The 22,934-nt window shown below is 38.3% G+C and overlaps 1 protein-coding gene across 1 annotated transcript in view; it reads left to right on the top strand.

The window, feature by feature from the left end:
* VPS53 (VPS53 subunit of GARP complex) overlaps positions 1-22,934 on the top strand; it is a 145,774-nt gene that overhangs the window by 30,321 nt on the left and 92,519 nt on the right. Inside the window, exons 5-8 of the mRNA XM_081272269.1 lie at positions 2,821-2,907; positions 6,227-6,342; positions 8,029-8,148; positions 21,575-21,653. Of these exons, the coding sequence (XP_081128395.1) occupies positions 2,821-2,907; positions 6,227-6,342; positions 8,029-8,148; positions 21,575-21,653 (402 nt within the window). The remainder of the gene's footprint in view (positions 1-2,820; positions 2,908-6,226; positions 6,343-8,028; positions 8,149-21,574; positions 21,654-22,934) is intronic.

Genomic DNA, 22,934 nt, shown 5'->3' with positions numbered 1-22,934 from the left:
TCTGGCACACTGTTTATCTTTCTTAAAGACTATGAAATGTAAGATTGTGTGAGTCTTATTTGTTTGCTGGAGGAAAAAAGTGCTACTTTCAGTGGAGACAGTTCTGGTAGGATGCCAGATTGAGAATAAGGGGGGTAATAGAGATAGAACTCTTTCCCTTAGGAAGGATGGTGTGTCCTTGTTTAGACTTAGAAATCTAAGTATAGACCTTAGCCCTTTCTGCCTTCCTGGCTGAATGTCATGTGTTTGGGGTGTTTGGCTATGTCAGCATGTCACTATAACATGACATGCAATATCACAGAATTTTATGCATGCCATGCCCAAGAAGGTCAGTCTTTTCTAGTGGTCATTTGCCTGCAAGGTCTCCAAGGTACTTTTTCATATAACCCAACAGTTTTTAGAAGTGTTCAGTGGATTTAGAATTTACTGACCCCCTTGGAGCATCTAGGGCATTAGACTCCATATTAGGCAAATAGATTATATCAGTAGCAAGTGTGATACTGTGATTTTGAACTAATGCTTGTAATTGATCCCGGAAATTAGGGGGAGTGATGGGTGTCAGCCTACTTCATACAGAGCAATAATCTCAGCATTGCCACTTGTATGATTGACTCATTTTTTTCTCTTTTTAGTTCTGAAGATTGAACCTAGGGTCTTGCTAGGCAAGCACTCTACCATTGAACTACACCACCAGTTCTTTTTAAAATGTATTCTGAAAGAAGTTCTCACTAAATTGACCAGGCTGTCCTCCAACTAGCAATCATCCTGCCTCAGCCTCCTGAGTAGCTGGAATTACAGGCATGCAACACTGTCCCTGGTGGTATTTTAAATCAGTTGGCAAAAATTTGTGGAATTCCAGCTATGCTGTAGCTTTGGCTGATGCTGTAGGCAAGGTGACCATATAGCTTATTAACAGCATCACTTTTGACAGTGAGAGGGAGTTGTTAGTAATTATACTGAGTCAGTAGTCATTTACTGTGACTGTCCTGGCTAAACTAGGATGGATGAGTGTTTTAATTATAGGACACATTAGAAAGCTATTCATATCCTTGGTGTATACTCAAAGGATTATATAACTCTTGTTAGACAGCTAATCCTTACACTTTAGACAATGCAAGAACATTATTAAAAAGTCCTTCTAAAATTATTCCATTGTACCTCCTGCAATGAGTTTCTCTTGTACTGATTTATATAACAGACATTTATAGGCATCTCTTATCTTTAAAAATTACTCCCTTTAGCACTGGGATATAGCTCAGTGGTAGAATACTTGTCTTGCCTGAGCAAGTCCCTGAGTTCAGTACCCAGTTTAAAAAAAAAAAAAATTCCTTTACTCATCTGTTACCCCATTTTCTTGTTTTCTCATAGCAAAAACTTGTTGGAAAAGTAGTTTATAGTAGGCATAATGCAAACTTTTTCTGTTAAATACCATACAGTAAATGTTTCAGTTTTTGTGGACCGTATGGTCTCTGTGGCGACCATCCTCACTAGGGTGAAAAGTAATCATAGATAATACCTGAATGAGCCATTTCCCCCCCAAAAAAACATTATTTACAAAAGCAGATAGCAGACTGTATTTGGCCTACAGGTCATCATTTGCTTGTCCCTGCTCTGTATCACTGTTTCTCTCCATCATGGCACTCTCCGCTTCCATCCTCCTGCACTGCACTGAAACTGCTCTTGTCAAGGTCATCAGCACACAACTTCCTTGTTGAGTTCAGTTGCAGTTTTCTATCTTAATCTTACATGAATTTTCTACAACATAAGATACAATCACTCCTTTCCTCCTTTAAACACTTGTTTGGCTTCTGTGACATCATTGTGCTTGGTTTTCTCTCATGTTGCTCATGATTTTCCTCTTGCATTTTTGTTCTTTTCTTTTGTTCTTTTCTTCTTGACTTCCCAGTGTTAATGCCTGAGGGCTCAATCCCCGGCTTTCTTGTCTTCTCTTCCCTTCCCTGGCATATGGGACATATTCAGTATATACTTGTTGAATGAGTGAAGAAGTGAATGAAATGCTGCCTGGTGTGGCTGGCACTCCAGCTGCCAAGGAACTTAGAGCAGTGTTTCAGCTGTAGGTCACCCTCAGTCAAGGAACAGTGCAGTGCATGTGTTCTACAAATATGTAGCACTAACACCCTCCCAACTCCCTCCTGTTGCTGTCCTTACTCACAAAAGATACTATGGGTTGTCTTAGTTTTAATGTGTAGCATCCATATTTATAGGTTTTTATTTCCATAGACACATTTGGCTCACCATTCAAGTGTACCTTTCTAATTTCATTTCATTGGTATTTCAAGTGCAACATTATAGTTGTCTTCAAGGTTTGCTACAATACTGGAACCCCCATACACAGTGCTGATTTTTTTTTTTTTTGTAAGACACGGTCTCCTGGAACTTTCCAAATCCAGAGCTCTCCCTATCCCTAACTTAGAGCCACCTCTGTCTCTTTACAGGTTTTGAAGGTTATTGTGCGTGTGCGTGCACACATACACACACACACACACACACACACACAATGTGCATGTCCTGTTTATTTGTTGTCATCAATAGCATGCAATCACCAAAATAGAGCAAAATGGCTTAGTTTTTAAATTAAAACTTTATGATGCAGATTGGTAAGAGTCCCAAGCATTTGCCTATATCTAAATTCTAGACTCTTATTTCACTACTATTTTGGTACAGTAAAATTGTCAGCATATGTACAGTGAATCAAGATAGCTTTATGGTAATTTTCTTTTGAGACTGGAATTGATTATGATGTAGTGATTGATGCTGTCTTGCATTGCTTCTTGTTTTTCATTTATTTCTCTCATCTAGGCACTTGAAGAGGCCCAGAAAGCTATTCAACAACTCTTCGGCAAAATCAAAGATATCAAAGACAAAGCAGAAAAATCAGAACAAATGGTGAGTTTAGATTTCCTCCTAGCTTTTTTGCATCCGCAGAGGAAGTTAGTTTCTCTCTCAGTCATGGTAATTAATGGACTTTTCCCCCCACTTCCTGCCAGCCACAGTCATCCACATCTCTCAGGCAAGTCCCTGTGAGTGCATTATGGACTGACTCAAGGGGAGCTGCTAGACAATGGTGACTCACTATCCCTCCTGCACTACATTTTCATTCCCATATTTAAATAGGAAAAGTTTTCTTCTTTTCCCCAAAATAGTTTCCTAGTCATTTTGGATGCTTTTTCTCTAGCATTTGTTTATATCACATATTTCTCAATCAAGATACATGATGATTTGTAACTTAGTAGCACACTAAAACTGGTCCTGGATCTGGGAGATGGGGTGCACCCTGCTCAGTTTACATACATATAGTTTTAATTAAGTTCTTGTTCCTCAAATTTGTGGTCCCTTGGGATGTACTCAGATGGCCACTCTGCTGACCAAAGATCAGCAGTCACCACTGTTATTCCATGGAGACACTGAGATGCAATCTCCTGGATTGAAATTTTAAGTAATATGATGCATCTGGATTTCAGTTTCTTCAACCATAAAATAAGAATGACAGCATCTATGTCAACAGGGTTATTGTGAGAATTAAATATATGAAGAGAACTGAATAGAGTACTAGGGATTTGGATTTATGGTCCTTTCCAAAGAGTGAACTACACTCAGCACCTACCAGGGGCTGTTGAAGTGTGATTATTAGGTGACACGTCAAATGCAACTTTTGCTAGAGTTTATTGTACTCATTTTTTGCTCATAAGTCATCTTCTGATTCTAATTTGCTATTCTGGACTATGCTTCCTCTTCCAGATGGGGCATGCAATGACCTGTCATTCAAGTAAGCTGCGTCTGGCATTATTAGATGTCTTATTTGCTTCCCTGGACAGTGCTTTGCTAAGGGGAAGAGGAGGAAGGAATGAGGAGAGAACTGGTATTTGTTGAGTTCTTATAATGTGCCAAGCATGGTACCACTTCCTTTTTTTTTGGCACTAGGGGTTGAACCAAGGGGCACTAGACCACTGAGCCACATCCCCTGCCCTTTTTTGTATTTTATTTAGAGACAGGGTCCCATTGAGTTGCTTAGCATCTCGCTTTTTGCTGAGGTTTTGAATTCGAGATCCTTCTGCCTCAGCCTCCTGAGCTACTGGAATTACAAGCAGGTGCCACCATACCTAGGGTGCCACTTCCTTCCCCCCCCCCCCAAGAACAAATGAGGTTTATTCCAGAAAAGCAAGGTCAGTGTAACATTCAAAACCCAATATTAACCATGTGAACAAAACAAACAAAATCAGGCTCCACTTATGCTATCCTCCCCTATATTATGTCCAAAAATTGACTCCCCACATATCCAGAGCAATGAGACTCATTTCATTTACTTCCTTTCTCTCATTCACACTCCTTCATTGCCAAATCAGGGTCTAAAAACTATTGTTCAGTAGTTATCCCATTTATCTATTTTTACTTTAGATGCCTGTACTTTTGGGTCCATATCCAAAAAATAATTGACCACACTGATATCATAGAGGATTTCCTCTTATTTTCCTCCATCTATTTTACAGTTTGGATCTTATATTGAAGTCTTGATTTCACTTTGAGTTAGTTTCTATGAATGGTGTAAGACACAAGGTCTTATTTCATTCTTCTGTGTGTGAATAACCAGTTATCCCAATGCAGAAATTGTCTTTTCCCATTGTGTCTTCCTGGAATCTTTGTCAAAAATCAATTGATTTGTAATGTGTGGACTTATTTCTGGACCCAATGCCACTTCTTTTTTACATGCAATCTAACTTAGCCCTCCTGATGATCTTATGGACTAGGTTTCATTATCATTATTATTTTGATGATTATCATTTTATAGATTAGAAAACCTAGACTTGGTAAGGCTAAGAAGCTTGGCCTGTGACACAGAGTTGAAAAGTGGTAGAGCTGGAATTTAGCCCTAGACCTGCCTAACTCTAAAATCTAGCATATCTTGTTTGGATGCCCATAGACAACAAACAGGGTAAACTAACCATGAGTAATCAGTTCTGCAGAATCGGCTCATGTAAGTTTGACCTGAGCACCCCTTGCTCTACCAATGAGGCTTGTGTTTAGGGAAAAGCAAGTAGCTCAGTTTGTTTAAAGCAGCACAGGACATGAAATGGGAGTAAAGGAGATCCTGGGAATGCAGAAACTGGCCAGCTCTGGTGAGTGCAGTGAGAAAGTAAGGGATAGATTCTTGAGATTAGGCAGAGGAAGAATAGTCAGGATTTAATGGTTGATGAATAGTGCAGAGAATGAGAAGGGACACTAATGACTATGACTTAAAACATAGCAGTTAAAGTCCCTAATGATGTTAGGATTGAAGCTAAAACCATCTACAACTAAAAAAAAATTTAAAAAAAGAATGTTTCTCAGTTATCATGGCCTTGGTTTAGTCAAAGAGTTCATTTAGGTGTCAGTAAAATTGGAGGACTTCTCCACCTTCTCTGTTGAATCCACTTTTCCCAGTGACTGAAGTACACCTGTTTTCCCAGATAGAGTCTCTTTCTCTCAGGCCTGCTGGAGCAGCACTCTCAGAATTTTATTCCCCAGATTGCCTTCTTGCTCCCTAAAGCCCCTCTTCTCTTACAATGCTCCATGTTAAGCTCATGTTACAGGAGTTAAATTTGAGATTTGAAAGCCTTTTTTTTTTTTTTGCTGCAGACCAACCAATAAACCCTAATTCCATTAGTAAAGACCATCTCAGTAAAACTAGCTGCCTCACTCTCCATTTTGTGCTGAACCCAGTAGCTACAGGCAGAAGTCACACTGTTTTGACCTTATTCAAGAGGAGATGTGCTGGGCTGGGGTTGTGGCTCAGCGGTAGAATGCTTGCCTCACATGTGTGAGACCCTAGGTTCGATCCTCAGCACCACATAAAAATAAAAATAAAGTTATTGTGTCCATCTATAACTAAAAACAAAAAAAAGGAGATGTGCTGAACTTGGCTCCTGCACCCTATAAGCTCTTTGGGTCATTTTGTTGAGGGTGACAAATAAAATTAACTTATTTTTCACCACTGAGGGTTTTGTAACCCTGTTGTATAAAGTCTGAAGAAATGCCAAATTAAATTTAAAGGGGCAGATTAGAAATTATTTTGATTTTGAATTGTAAGGATATTTGTGATTTCTCCAGGGCTATCTGAAGGTTTTTTTCCTTGCTTCATGTGCATTATTTTCTTGTGGAGTTGCTCACAGAAGTGTTAAAAACTTTCTTAACATTCCTCTTTTCTCTTCTGTTGTTTTTCAATATTTAGGTCAAAGAAATCACCCGTGATATCAAGCAATTAGATCATGCCAAACGCCACCTGACCACCTCAATCACAACGCTAAACCACCTGCACATGTTGGCAGGTGGTGTGGATTCCCTCGAGTAAGCAATGTAGACTTCTCTTTGGGGCCCACAAGAAACCCATCACATAAAGAAAATGGCTTCATAGGTTTATTCTCTTCCCACCAGGAAAGGCTCCCTATCCTGCCCACTTTCTGTCCTATTCAGTCACCATTTTTTGCTTCTATTGTTCAAAATTTTACAAAAAAGTGAGGTGCAGTTGAATCTGAGGGGGATCCAGAAAGTACGTGAGAATGATTCCAAGAATGGGATTCACACGTGAGCTATACCATTATGGCAGATAGGGTGATTCAGGTCCAGAATCACTCCCAGTAGCCTCTGTTTTGGAAAGTTTTCCTGCTGGAATTGGACTGAGTTGCTCAGTCTGTCACCTGACACCTTTGGAAACAGATCTTTGATGTATCATCAACCCACCTTTTTTTTTTTTTCTTTTTAAGATTGGGTGTTATTGTGTTGCCCAGGTTGGTCTTAAACTCGTGATCTTCCTGCTTCAGCCTCCCACTTTTTAAAAAATTTTTCCAAAGACAGAAGATTCCTGTTTGGCTGATAGAGGGAATGAGACATGAGTACCTTAAAAATAGGTTTGAAAGTAGGAGCTGGTTATTTACTGCAAAGGATCCATCCAAATCCTCCTTCTCTAGCATTTCAGTTTACCTCTACAGTCTGTGTCAGGCTGAGAATTTCCTCTGATCCAGCCTCAGTGTAATTTTTTAAAGGACAGAAAAAGAGCCTCTTCAAAGAAATGTTGATACAGTATCCCAAATCTTGGGATGATGGGAATAAGGGAATGCATGGAAGGAAAGAAGAGAGAGCAGACTCCTTTGGAGCACTCCTGGGTATAGCCTGGACATCAAGGAATCCCTAGTCTTTTCTCTTGCAAGGAGTGATCAGCCAGAAAACAAGTCAGCAGGACTGGAAAAACAGTTTGCGATATTCCTTCCCTCAAGTGTCCAGTGGTAGCAACATAACACCTTGGCTTGAACTTGAGCCTGCCTTTTCAAATGCCTCTGAAGGAAAATAATAAATTATACATTTAGTGTAAAAGAACAACCCTGATGAAAAATTTACATCTAATAGTTGTACTTCCTTGTGTGTAACTGTTGATTTTATCTGCATCTTTTATTTAAGCTTCATTAACCTTACAGTAGGGAAAGTGGACATCTCTGACACAGAGTTGCTTATATTGGCTTAAAACCTACAGATTTAACCTGTAAATGTATATAGATGTGTATGTATCCTGAAAGATAGTGTGGTTTGTCCATATGCTACAATCCTCAGATAGTAACATCTCTATCTCTGTTAAAACCCTGCTAATCCCATAATGCCCAATGCAAATCCAGATTCAAGTTGCCAAGATTCTCCTCCCACCACCCAGTGACAATCCATCTACTCACACATTTTTGTACCATTTGTAGCACATGACTTGTATTTCTATTTAATCTAGCAATTATTTTCATGTGTACTTGACTTTCTCCCTTATTGAATGGTGTCACCTTGAGGATTTGGGCCACATCTTTTTTTTTTTTTTTTCAAAATCACCCAGAACACAGCACTATACACATCCAGCATTTGGTAAATATTTATTAAATTGAGTTGATGTATATTTTAGAGCTAGAGCAATTTTGTCTATATCTATATCTCATGGTTTTTTTGTTGTTGTTGTTATTATTGTTTTTAAAGAACTTTCAACTTCTAATTTCCTTGCAGAGCCATGACCAGGCGCAGACAGTATGGAGAAGTTGCTAATCTTCTTCAGGGTGTAATGAATGTTCTGGAACACTTCCACAAGTATATGGGGATTCCACAGATCCGGCAGCTTTCTGAAAGGTAAAATGTCACTGAAGAAAAGGTCCTCATTTGAGAAAAGATGGCATAGGAAGTGCTTAAGCACTGAGCTCTACATGTTCATGGTTGAATCTTATTGTATGAAGCAACCTCAGTTGTTATCTAATCTAAATCTGTGTGATGTTGGGATCCCCCTATAATGCCACTTATAATGTCTTCTGAGCTACCTGTGTCAGATAGCTACTGTTGTATATATGCAAAATTCTTAATGTCCACATTTGTGAAGGAAACTGTCCCAGTTATTTTCTTGTCACAAATAATCACAAAATCACAAAACTTGTTGTCTTGAAACAATTATTTTGTCCATGAAACTTGGCCTGGCTCAGTGAGAACTCTGTGCTCCATGCAGTGTCAGCTGAGGCAGCATGAGAGGGAATTGGAGGAACCAAGTTCATGGCTGATACATTGATGCTTATTGTCACTGGGAGCTCACTCAGGTGTGGACTGGGATCCCTGTTTTCCTCTGTGGGCTGCTTGGCCTTCCTCATGGTAAGATGGCTGGGTTCCAAGAATGAGCATCCCAAGAGAACTTGGCCTTGAAAGCCACATAGCATCACTTCTGCTATAGCCACAAGGCTTTCAAGGTTCAAGAGGAAAGAACTCTTCCCTTACCTGCTCAATTGGAGAACTGTCGAAGTCACATTGGTAAAAGAGCATGTAGGCTGGGATGTATGGCTGGGCAATTTTTTTTTTGTGTGTGTGTGTGCGTGTGCTTGGGATCAAGCCCAGGGCCTCACTCATGCCTGGTAAATGCTCTACCCCTGAGCTACATCCCCGGCCTTACTGCTTACTGTGACAATCTTTTTTTTTTTTTTTTTTTTTTTAAAGAGAGAGAGAGAGAGAGAGAGAAATTTTAATATTTATTTCTTTTTAGTTTTCGGCGGACAACATCTTTGTTTGTATGTGGTGCTGAGGATCAAACCCGGGCCGCACGCATGCCAGGCGAGCGCGCTACCGCATGAGCCACATCCCCAGCCCCTGTGACAATCTTTAGAAAATATGCCACTAGAACTTCAGATATGATAAAATTATGACTTTCTCTCTAACTTTATTCTTTCCTTTCTACCACTGTTTCCTTTTAATCTCAAATGCAGATAGATGCAGAAAGATAGATGCTTATAACAAAGAAATATGAGGATTCTAAAGGAGGGTGAGGTGTGGTTAATTCATTGCCTTTTCTCTTAGAAAACACTAAGGAAGAGATAATGGTGACTGACAAATTCTAACCTTCCTTGCAGCAAAGAAGAAATGAAAGGGCAGCAACCATCATGTTCGAATCTCTTTCTTAGTAAGGCCTGACTGCAGCAGATTTTTTTCTTCTTCTTTCTTTTCCTTTTTTTTTTTTGTATTGGTGATTGAGCCAGGGGTGTTCTACTGTTGAGCTACATACCCAGCTATTTTTATTTTTTATATAGTCTCTCTCAGTTACAAGGCTAGTCTTGAACTTGCGATCCTCCTACCTTAGCCACCTGAGATGCTGGGATTATAGGTAAGCATCACTGTTCCTGGCCAGACTTCCCTTTTTCTAAATTCCTTTATATTTAATTATATAAGTAATTCATGGGTACATTCTCCTTCATTTAAAAAAGTCAAAAACACGAATGAGATTTAAGTTTCCTTTAACCGTACTTCAAATCCCATTACTCTTCCTATAAAGAGTAACTGTTATGAATTTAATGCTTATCCCTCTGGAAATTTTTTTTTTCTTTTTTTGACAGAGTCTCATTATGTGGTCCAGGCTGGCCTCAACTTCCTGGGCTCAAATGATCTTCCTACTTCAGTATCCTAAATTGCTGGGACTATAGGCACACGCCCTCTGCCTGGCCCTCCAGATTTTTATTTGTTCATTTACATGAATCTATAGTTGCATTTTGTGGTTTTGTTTTAAGTAGATGCCTTTATACTACTTACTTTGTTCTGAAACCTGCTTTTCATTTTCAACCTAGCAACATATTTTAGGTCCCCCCCCCACATTAATATGTATAGATCTAACTCATTCTGTGCATGGAATTCCAGAGTATAACATTCCACAGATTATTTAACCATTTTCATTTCACTAGATTTTTCCTAATTTTTAAAATATACCTCCTTTCATACATATTCAAGTATTTCTTTAGAGTAGATTGAGTCACAAGATTATATACATTTAAAATTGTGATAATTATTACTTATTCCCCCTGCCTCAAAAAAAAGCTTTATATTTTTATAATATCACCTGTGAGGACATGACTGCCCACTTCCCTGTACTTTCAACAACATTTGATACTATCAGTTTTCATTTGTATCAATCTGATTGAAGAAAAAATGTATCTAGTTCTGCTGCTTTTCATTTCCTGGGTTACCTGTAAGGCTAATTTTTTTCCTTTTGATGATTGGTCATGTACATTTCCTTGGTGAAGTGTCTGTTTTAATTTTTAGGAATTCTTCTTCCTTTTTTTTTTTTTTTTCTTTTATGATACTGGGGATTGAGAACCCAGGGCTTCACACATACTAAGCAATCACTCCACCCACTAAACTACATCCTCAACTCTCTTTAATTACATTTTATTTTGAGACAGGGTCTTGCTAAGATCCCCAAGTTGCCCTAGGACTTGTGATCCTCTTGCCTCAGCCTCCTAAATAGCTATGATTGTAGGCTTTTACACCACCATACTTGGTTGATTAATAGGAATTAATTATGTATTGTGGATAGTGTCCCATGATATCTAGGTAGATCATTCCTATAAAACCATTTGAGTGTATTACATATTTTAGATGCAGATCTTTGTTCTTTTAATTTCTTCTATGATAATTAGATATTTTATTTTTTTAATTTTTAAAATTGTGGTAAATATATATATCATAAAATTTATCATTTTAACTATTTTTGAGAGTATAATGCAGTGACATTAAATACACTTAAATTATTATCTAAGTATCATCACTATCCATTTGTAGAACTTTTTCATAATTCCAAACAGACTGTGTACCCATTAAATATTAACTTCCATTTCTTCCTCTCTCTCCTCTGATTCTGTGAATTTGCCTGTTCTTGCTATCTTATATAAGTAGACTCAAACAAGATTTGTCCTTTTGTGTCCAGCTTATTTCATTTAACATAACATTTTCAAGGTTCATCCTAGTTCTAGCATGCATTAATTCTCTTCCTTCTTAAAGTTGATATTCCATTGTATTTGTATACCAGATTTTGTTTATCCATTCACCTGTTGATGGACATTTGGGTTGTTTATGTTTTTTAGCTATTGTATTTTTGGTATTTATCATTACCTGCTAAAATGTGAAGTCAATCTGATTCTTACGCCTTTATAAGGTGATCTGTTTTTGTTGGTTTTTCTTTTGCTTTGGTTGCGTTTCAGATTTAGGGCTAGGAGGATTGGGGAATTTTTTTAATATTTATTTTTTTAGTTTTAGTTGGATACAATACCTTTATTTTATTTATTTTTATGTGGTGCTAAGGATCAAACCCAGGGCCTCCCACGTGCTAGGCGAGTGCTCTATTGCTGAACCACAATCCCAGCCCAGGATTGGGGAATTTTATTAGGATACAGTCCCTTTTTATTTGTATTGTACTATACTTTTTATATCTTTAATCTAAAGACTTATATGTTTCTTTTTAATTTTTTTTTTCCTACTGGGCAACCCACTTCAGTGCCAGCAGCCTAAAGGCAGAGGCCAGACAGTGATTCAGAGCCACAGTTTGCTCCGGCATGGGACACTATGAGAGGCCCAGGGGAACAGGAGTTTCTTAAGTTCTAAGAAATTGTTCTCTTTTATTCTTTTCTTTGAGTAGTCTTTATGATTTGTTCTCTCTATTCTCTCCTTGTAGAATTCCTATTACATGAATGTTGGAACTTCTAAATTTGACATATTATTTTTACGTGTGTGTGTGTATGTATGTGTGTGTGTGTAATATAGTGTATATATACTACTTTTCATCTTTTTGCCCTTTGGGACTGCTTTCTAAAAGAATTCCTCAATTCAGTGTTCTGTTTTAATTTATTCTTCACTTTTGTCTATCCTGCTATTTGGCTCAGCTATTAACTTTTTTATTTAATAATCAAGCTTTTTAATTTCTAGGAAATCTAGCTGTTTTTCCCCCCATGGATGATAGCCTCTTAAATCTCTCAGAGAATATAAATTACATGTATCTGAAAGGTCTGAATTGCCTGATTTGTATGGTAACTCTCTTTCTTGGTGTTAGCATTCTTCAAATATGTGGTGATTCTTAGCTGAAAGCTCATTTTTTATTTTTGACATTCTCTGTTAGTCTGATCAGGAATGTTGTTTTACTGCCACCTAATAGTGGAGGAGAGGTGGGGTGTGCTGCTCGGTTCAGTTGTACAACAGATGGCTCTTGTAAGGTGAGGTGCAGGAGCTGCCAAGTGGTTGTGCCAGGGGCTGATCTTCTGCTCTTGGAGGCTCCCTGTTCTTGGATGTTATCAGCAACTCTGGCTACTGCTGAGTTTCTCAGACCCAAGGGCCCTCACCCAGTGCCTGACTATGCATTCCGGATGAGGATGCAGACATGGACACTGGCTTAAATGTTTCTATTGCAAGAGTCCAGTGTATCCTGCTGGAGTTTGCCTCAGGATCCCCTGCTGCTTCTGGTATCCACCACCTTCCTGTCTTTCATTTTTAAGAAACATTGTTAGACATTAATGTTTGTCTTTAATCTTGTCCCACCAGGAATTCTTCAGAGTGTCTAGTTTACCACCTCTTCTCTTGCTTGGTTCTGGATTTTTATTCAGATATTTTCAAATTTCTAAGGATTTGAGGCAGGAAAGGGAGGTTACAACATGTGCTCAGTGTGCCATCTCATAGTGGAAATGCCAAGAAGTTACTAAGGAATGTCGGAATAGAGCTTGGCAGAATACTAGGGAAATCACCACCCTTTCCCTCATCCTTCCTAACCCCTTCACACATAGAGCTGGCTGATTGCCTTATCAGACTAGAAATGTGAAGCAGCCAAGAAAGCCCATGAATAGAACTGTATGAGCTGCAAGAGAGAAGGAAGCTCTGATGGAGAAGGCAGACTTGCTCAGTAGGTGGTGAGGATCATCATCTCTCATGATGATCTACAGTTGATACTTTTTCCCCATTCATTCATTTTTTTCCTTCATCTATCTTTCAGACCTTTACTATCTACCTTGTATATTCTAGGTCCTGGGCTGAGGTAATAAAGGCACCAAGATAAAAAATACAAACTCTCTGCCCTCAAAGAGTTCATCATTTTTGTATGGAGAAGAAGAAAGACACTAATAGAAAATTCTAGTTTAGCACAGATGCAACAAAACTAGTATGTGCTGTAGAAAGTATATATGATCTTGGGAGAGGAATTGATAGAGTGAAGCAGGGAGTGAGAGTGGGTTTCACAGAAGAGTTCAATTTTAATATGAATCTTAAAAGGAGGATCTTACCACCAAGATAAGAAGTGGTAGGGGAGGGGGAGGACATATGGTCACAGTTTATATGTCTTTCTAAAGACTTTATTTTGTGGATAGTAAAAACTTTTTTTAAGCAGAAAGGGACATGGTGTCATTTATGTTTTATAAAGTCTGATGGATTATATATACAAGAGGTAGAGATTAGGAGAATGGCATAGCCTGGAAAAGATAAGAACCTTGGAAGAAGGTGTGTTTAGGAGTGAGCTGGTAGTTGGTTGTTTGGAAGGAATATGACCCATCATTGATATCAGGAATATGACAGAACCGACATGTATAGCAGCATAGATATTCGATAAGGTTGTCATGACCATTCAATGAAGAAAAAGCAGTGTTTTCAATAGTGCAGGGGAAGCTGGATATCAACATACCAGAGATTAAAGTTGGATCATAAGCTGGCACCATATATAAAAATCCATTCAAAATATATCTATGACTTAAATGTAAGACATGAAATTATAAAATTCTCAGAACAAAATATAGAGCAAATCTTCACAATATTGGATTTGGTAATGATTTCTTAGATAATGACACAAAAGACATAGGCAGCAAAAGAAAAAGTAAATAAAATGGATTTCATGAAAAATTTTAAAATTCTGTCCATCTAAAGCACTATCAAAAGAGTGAAAAAAGCAACCCACAGAACAGGAGAAAGTATTTACCAATCCTATTATCAGACAGAGCTCTAGAATATATACAAAATTCTTAAAACTCAACAACACAAAAACAGCCTGATTAAAAAATAAGTAAAAGACTAGAATGGACATATCTCTAAAGAAGATATACAAATGGCCAAAAGCACATGAGATAATTAGTTCAGAATCTCTAATCATTAGAGAAATCCAATCAAATCTCACAATAGTGAGATACCACCTAATACCCATTAGAAGGCCGCTATTAAAAAAAAGATCCCAGGGCTGGGGTTGTGGCTCAGCAGTAGAACACTTGCCTAGCATGTGCTAGGCACTGAGCACTGGGTTCAATCCTCAGCACCACATGAAAATAAATAAGTAAAATAAAGGTACTGTGTCTAACTACAACTAAATAAATTTAAAAAAAAAGAACAGTTGGGTGTGGTGACGCACACCTATAATTCCAGGAGCTTGGGAGGCTGAGGCAGGAGGACCAAAAGTTCAAAGCCAGCCTCAGCAACTTATCAAGGCACTTAGCAACTCACAAGACCCTGTCTCTAATTTTATATATATAATATATAGGCTGGGGATGTGGCTCAGTGGTTATGCACCCCTGGGTTCAATCCCCAGTATCATAAAACCCAACACAGGAAATAATGAGTGTTGGCAAGGATGTGGAGAAACTGGAAACTCTTGTGCACTGTTGGTAGGAATGTAAAATGGTATAGTAAGGCAGTTTCTTAAAAGATGCAATGGTGCACATTTGTAATTCCAGCTACTCAGGAGGATGAGGCAAAAGGATCAAAATTTTAAAAGACAGCCTGGGCAATTTAATAAGACTCTTTTTCAAAATAAAATAATAAGAAGGGCTAGGGATGTAGCTCATTGTTAGAACACTTTCCTAGCAAGGCCCTGAATTCAATCCCTCATACTACAGGGAAAAAAAATATTAAAATTAGAATTACCATGCTATCCAGCAAATTCATTTGTGGGTATGTTCCTCAAAGAATTGAGAGCCTATCTAAAAATATCTAGGAGATATTAGTGTATCCATGTACTAGAATGCTCTTGGATAAAAATGGCATGTTGTTTACTCATAACTTAGGCACATCCTCCCCTACACAGATTGAGCATCCCTAACCAAAAACTTTGAAATCAGAAATGCTTTGAAATCTGAAACTTTTTGAATGCTAACATGATACTCAAAAAAAGTCTATACAGATATTTCAAAATCTGAAAAACTCTGAAATCTGAAACACTTCTGGTCTCAGGGAAACAAATCAGAGTTATTCAAATTGTACTTTAAGCTGGGCATAGTGGAGCATGCCTGTAATCCCAGTGACTCAGGAGGCTGAGGCAGGAGGATCACAAGTTCAGCAATGGCAAGGCGCTAAGCAACTCAGTGAGACCCTGTCTCTAAATAAAATATAAAATGGGGCTGGGGATGTGGCTCAGTGGTCAAGTGCCCCTGAGTTCAATCCCTGGTACCAAAAAAAAAAAAAAAAAAAAAAAAATCAAACTTTCCTTTAAATCATCTCTAGATTTCTTATAATATGTAATACATTGTAAATTCTATGTAAATAGTTGTTACACTGTATCTTTTAGGGAATAAAGACTACAAAAGGTACTCATATTTAGTTTGGACACTTTTATTTTTATTTAATTTTGTGTGTGGTGCTGGAGACTTAACCCACAGCACCTGTGAATGTACACACTGTACCATCATTAGCCCCATCAAACACTTTTTTTCCTGCAATATTTTTGATCTGCAGTTGGTTGAATACACTGATGCAGAACCCACAGATACAGAAAACTGTGATTGACTAAAGATTCCACACATAGGAGAGATCATGCAGTATTTTTTTTTCTGTGTCTGGCTAATTTCACTTAACATAATGCCCTCCAGATTTATCTATGTTGTTGAAAATGGTAGGATCTTCTTTTAAAAAGCTGAATAATATTTCATTATACAGTAGAATACACCACAGTTGTGTTTTATTATGTTTTTTGGCAGTGCTGGGGCTTGAACTCGGGGTCTCACACTTACTAGGCACATATGAGCCACATCCCCAGCCCCACACCACAGTTTTTTTTACCCCATTCACCTAACAGTGGACACTTAGGTTGACTTTTCACTTGACTATTGTGAATAGTACTGCTGCGTACATAAGAGGACAGATACCTGTAGTATGAGGTGTTGCTTTTATTTTGGGGGGTTATACACACAGAAGAGGATTACTGGGTCATATGGTAGTTTTATTTTTAATTTTTTGAGGAACCTCAATTTTTATTTTCCATAGGGCTATACCAATTTGCATCTACCAAGTGTTGTCTGCCTCATACCCTGGCCTTATGTTTTGTCCTTTTGATAATAGTCATCCCATTGCCTATGAGATGATATCTCACTGGGATTTTGATTTGTATTTCCCTGATGATTAAGTGATGTTGACCATTTTTTCACATACCTGTTGGTCTTTTGTATGTATCCTTTGGAAAAATGTCTTTTGGGGGTCCTTTTCCCAAAATTTATTTAGGTTATTTGATTTTTTGCTATTGAGTTTATAAGCTCCTTTATATTTTGACTATTAACCCTTTATAGGATATATAGTTCGTATTTCGTTTGCTGTGCAGAAGATTTTAAGTTAAATGTAGTTCCATTTGGCTTTTTTACATGTGCTGCCTAAGTTTTTGGTGTGTTCTTTGCTTTTTAACATTTTTCAAAGATATAGTTTTAAATTTAAAGGAACCATATGATCACTGTTAGAATGGGGCTAGAAACATAAAATTTTTATGTTTCTAGACATTCCTTTAAAAAAAGAAAATTCAACATTCTATCAATATCTTTCAGTCCACATTCATTATCATGTAGGATTGCTGCAACACAGGAGGGCCTATGTTTCCTTTAATTTTTTTCACATCCTCTGTTCGAAATAATTTTATGTAAATTAATAGAGTATGTGCTGTTAAGTAGCACTAAAAAGGAACACAGGATGGGCTGGGGTATTGCTCAGTGTTGAAGTGTTTGCCTAGCATGTACAAGGCCCTGAGTTCCATCCCCAGCAACACACACACACACACACACACACACACACACACACACACACGAACGGAAGATGAGAAAGCTTCTTGTTTTCAGTGCTCAACTAAAATTGGAGGAAAGTCCAGACTTCTTATTTTTAGCATTATTTCTGGTGAATTTTCCTCCCTTATGTTTACATAGTGATCATAGAACCATCTGGAAATGATAGAAATAGCTGTTTGTTCGGAGGGAGGGGTGACAGCAGGAGAGTTACGCCCTATGCATTGCTTCAGTTTCTCTAATCTAATATCTTGCTGTCTATAAATCATAGAAATCACATAAAAGAATGTGTTCTAAAGTCTTTGCCTGTAGGTTTGAAATATGAAGTTCATGGGCTTTGATTTGCTATTTGTTCCAACTACCCTTCTGGCAAATGCTTAAATATTTAATGTAGCATTGAAGGAAAGATTTTTTTGTCCTTAATATCTTTACATTTCAAATCTTCCTGGCTTAAGCATATCCATGAAAGCAAATGTTTCTAGTCAGTATTCTCCCCCCACCCCCCAAAAAATGGAAGATTCTTGCATTCTCTTCAAAACCTTGAAACCAAACTAAAATGTATTTTTCAGAGCTATTTCTAACCTCCTACATGTGAGAGAAATTTGGCAGGTTGGGAGGTCACATGGTGTAGGAAAAAAAGAACTAAACCAAGGAATGAACAGGCCTGACTAACTGTTTGACAAGTTCTTTCTGGGCCTCTTTCTCAGTTTCAAACCATGTGGATTGCCCTTGATGATCCCAAAAGTATCCCACTCAATCAGTCACTCTGTGACTTAGATTGAGATTCTGGTGTTTTTCTTTTTTTAATTAAAAAAATATTTATTTATTTATTTATTTATTTATTTATTTATTTTTATGTGGTGCTGAGGATCTAACCCAGTGCCTCAGTCATGGTAGGCAAGTGCTGTACCACTGAGCTACAACCACAGCCCCAGGTTGAGATTCTAGTTCTTACTAGAAAGAGCAAGTAGAGTTAATCTTTCTGTTCAGCACAGCTGTATTCAGGAGGTTACTCCATTATTTTGGGAACTGTTGAAGGTATTTTCTTTGGAACTGTCACTCACAAGATAACAAGAAAGTCAAGGTTACTTCATCTACAAGTGTCTAAATAATTATCATAATTTGTTGTCCCTCTGCCACCACTCATTATGAAAAATTAACCAGACATTTAAGAGAGGGCACATTTGAACAATACCCATATCTATACATGACATGTTGGATGCTGAAAGCCACTGGTTGATTTTCCTTTCCGGGGTAGTTCAGTGAATCTTTCATTTTCTACAAGTAATCAACTTAGTGTTACCACAGCATAACAAGCTGAGCTTATTTGGATGATAGAAGGAATGTCTGTTTATCCTAGTCTCTATTAGTTATAAGCTAACTTTCCTAAGAATGACTAGGAAATCTTGGTAGTTCAACTCAGATATTTGCTCTGCTGATGAGTCTCCATTGATCCATCTTTTTATAGTAAGAATTTGCTTTTCATTGTTAGAAGAGGAATGAATCTAAAGGAGTGAATACAAGTAATGTGTCTGTTGACTTATTTCTAGGATCTTCCTTAGGCAATTGATTATAAAGACTACAATTCACATGTCACCATGAAAATGCTTGGGATCATTGTTTGGGTTTATAGGTACCATCAGTAATGTCTACAAGAAAATATTTGTTCTTTCATATGAGTTACTGGTAGACACTTCAAAAACTACTGAAGCTGGGCACGTGGCACATGCCTGTAATTGCAGCGGCTCGGGAGGTTGAGGCAAGAGGATCCTGAGTTCAAAGCCAGCCTCAGCAAAACCGAGGAGCTAAGCATCTCAGTGAGACCCTGTCTCTAAATAAAATAAAAAATAGGACTGGGGATGTGGCACAGTGATTGAGTGCCCCTGAGTTCAGTCCCCAGTATAAAAAAAAACAAAACAAAACAAAAAAAATTATTGATGGTAACACTTCTAGGCAAAAACTTTTTTTTTTTAAGAGAGAGTGAGAGAGGAGAGAGAGAGAGAGAGAATTTTTTTTAATATTTATTATTTTTTAGTTCTCGGCGGACACAACATCTTTGTTGGTATGTGGTGCTGAGGATCGAACCCGGGCCGCACGCATGCCAGGCGAGCCCGCTACTGCTTGAGCCACATCCCCAGCCCCAAAAACTTTTTCTTTTGCTCAGCATTAATTATATATCCATTGTTCACTTCAGCAGCACTACATATACTAAAATCATGATACAGAGAAGATTAGCATGGCCCCTGCACAAGGACAACACACGAATTCCTGTAGCGTTACATACTAAAAAAAAGTTATAGGGCTGGGGATATGGCTCAGTTGGTAGAATGCTTGCCTCATATGCACAAAGCCTTGGGTTTGATCCCCAGCACCACCACCATAACAACAACAAAAAAATATGTACATCCAACTTGTAGCCATCTGTAAAGATGAATGCCATTGCTAGGTATAACTATCAGAGAGGTATCGTAGAATAATCAGTACTGAAGAGGACATTGAAAATCATCTCATACAGGTCTCCACCCTCTTATATCACAACAGTTCTTAATTGTGGCTTATGTAGAAGAAGTGACTTATGATTACATGTGGCTCATGTATATCTAAGTCTAACTTGTCTGAAGAGGTAACTTTGAACAAGGATTAGAGATCATTACAAATCAAAGTCTAGTGATTCCTTCTCTTCTGTGCTCCAGCAGGGCCTAGTCCCATCATAGATTCTATCTTTTCAGCCACCTCAGGGTCAAGTTCAGCAAGAACATGGAGGTTGGGAGTGATGGGGGTGATAGAGTCAGAGCTGTGTCATTCAGTATCATTGAAGAGGTCAGTAACCCTGAGAATACTGCCATGAGTACATTTGGCCAAGGTAGGACTTCCCCTACGGGAATGTCCCCATGGCTTAGGAAAGAACTGGGTGCTGTCTGTGTACTTCCAAGAAGAGGGTAGGAACAGAGGGGCCTGAGCTTTTGGAAGCTCAGTCTTGTGACCTGGCACCATAGGAGGCCATCTGCTGGGTCATCCTGAGGCAGTCACAAGATGCTGTGTGATACAGTTTTATGAAAGCACATTCTTTTCTCTCCTATCATAGTTCACACTCAAGAGCTGTTTCCCATCATCTGTTGGGTCCCATCTAGGTGGGCAGCCCTGACTAATCTGGAGGGCTGCTCCATCTGGGTCATTTGTGGCCCACTTGAAAACTGACTTAAAAGGCTGCAAACCTGCCTATACAAGTGGTTTGAAAAGTTTTGAAGATAGTGGAAAAATCCTGGAAAGTATTTGGAATAGGCATAATTATAACTCTGTCACAGAAAAAGCAGACTGTCTTGGGTCATGCCTAGCCCCTCATTCGAAAAAAAATAAAAATAAAAAAAAAATAAGTACTCCTTAGTGGCCAAAGAAGTTGTGGTTTTGAGTTGCTCACTATTTCTAGAAACTTCATAAAGTTAATCCAGAAGTAACAGGGTGGAGACCAAGAAAGGAAACATGCTATTTTATGGTGCTTTTAGCAAAGATAAAGAATGTGCCTCAGGCTAGGGGCAGTGCAATAGTGGCTTCAGAGCTTTGCTCCACTCAAGCTGCGGGGGCTGGCTGGGGCAAGCAGGCCTCACCAGCATCAGACAGCAAGAGGGCATCCTGGAGGACAGGTCAATTGCAGGCATGCTGATGCACAATTCCTGTCTCATCCTCCCTGTTCTCCTTTCTCCTCTTTATTCAAATTGACAAGTTTCTCTTGAGCTTCTGTTATACATGCAAACCACTGTCAAGTTCCAGCTGCCCCTTTCTAACTGGTTTTCCTTGCAGTTCACTGTCCCTGAATATAAATCTTCATTCATTAGTCTTAACTCTTGTTGAGTACATTTGATCACTTGGCTTTTTCTTTTTACTTTAGAGGAGTGGGAAAGCAGCTATACTAGTAGTGCAAAATGGATTTATGTTTGAATCAAGTACTATTACATTACATGTTTCTGAAGCATAAGTACCAAATGAAATGTTGCAGAGATTAACATATACTATCTCATGACAGGTGAAGAGTAACCTAGAACTTTGGGAATATAGAAAATCCATCCTGAGAATAAATCAGGTGCCTTGGTCCTGGTTGTAAACCAGTTACTAATGTGTGACTTTTCTTATATAGACACATAGCCCTCTCTAGAGAATCTCTAAAGACTTCAACAGTTCAGACCCCTGAACTGGTGCATAATTACATACTGGTATTTGAAGATTATGGCATGCAATGATACGTTCTGTCTCCCTCACAGAGTGAAGGCTGCGCAAACGGAGCTAGGACAGCAAATCCTGGCAGATTTCGAAGAGGCATTTCCTTCCCAGGGTACCAAGGTATTCTTTTGCATTTTCCCTCCAATCTTTAGATATTGTTATCACCCTCCCCTAGTATACTCACTACAAATTATTTATTTATCATTCTAAAGTGTTTGTGGGCAATAGCAAATTTGTCTAATGGAAAGTTTAAGGTAATGAGACCATCATTGATTTTAAAGATCCCTAAGTGATATGTCTTTCTGTTGTCAAAAAGTGAGGATATGTTTTGGTTTAATTTAATGTGTGTCAAACCCTATCTTGTCTGCCTGTAAATTCCTTTTTCTCATGGCTGTGTTTTAAAAGAATATTTTCAAGCTACGATGTTTTTTAGAATTGTTACATAATTTATTGGTTTCAGGTTGGTAAAAAGACAACTGGGAGGAATATCCAGGGGCTTATGTAACTCTCAGAGTGACATAGTTAGAAGACTCACTTTTGATGATCATAAGCCTGTTTTTTGAAACTAATGCCCAACATTGTTCACTGGTAGTGTAGCTGTAAGTGTTGTGTCTGTGAAGCACACGAGATTTCACTTGTGAACAATTGGTTACATTTCTCCTGTACAAGCTTTCCCTCACTTGGTTGTCACTGTGCTGGGGTAACTGCTTAGTTCCATCCTTCACATTGTAGCAGATGTCATGTTAATGCTTTGCATGTGTCGGTGAGGACAGAATCTTCAGAAGCTTTTATTCTCTATTATTTGAGCTATTCTGAGGGGAAAAACTTTGTTCAAGGCAGAAATGAACTGGGCACATGGGCCAGCAGCATTCCTTGCTGTGCTTTGTGGGTGGAGATGGGGATATACATCCACTTACTGAGCCAAGGAGTGTTTCCTGGACCAGTTCTATAATTCAATAACTGGAAATATCTTAATTATTTTTTCTTTGTGCTCCATAAAAGAAACTTAGGAAGTAGGCTGGGAGTAGCTGTCCTTGCTTTGGTAAATTGCTTTCTATAGGAAACCTGCTCCTAATTTTAATAGTTTGTGACCAACTGCTAACAATTGGATACTTATTTGTAAAGCACTTTTCTTTGAGAACCTCATCTTCCTTAGTCACCTGATGTAATTCAAGGAGGGAGTAAATGTTGGAACACCACTATTCCTATTGACCACACAAGGAAACAGAGGTCATAGAGGTAAAAAGGATTTTAAGGATAGTCGCTGATTATGAGCACTAGACTTCCTAGGCCAGTCTACTTTCCAGCACTCTGCTGCCACATACCAATTTCAGAAGTTTCAGAAGCCCATCTGTATTAGTTAACCACAACCTACTTTATATCTTTTTTTTCCCAGATCAT

Source organism: Spermophilus citellus, assembly GCF_964194105.1.
Source record: "Spermophilus citellus genome assembly, chromosome: 17".
NCBI lineage: Eukaryota > Metazoa > Chordata > Mammalia > Rodentia > Sciuridae > Spermophilus > Spermophilus citellus.
Note: the sequence above shows the minus strand (reverse complement) of the source record. Positions and strands in the feature narration are given on the sequence as shown.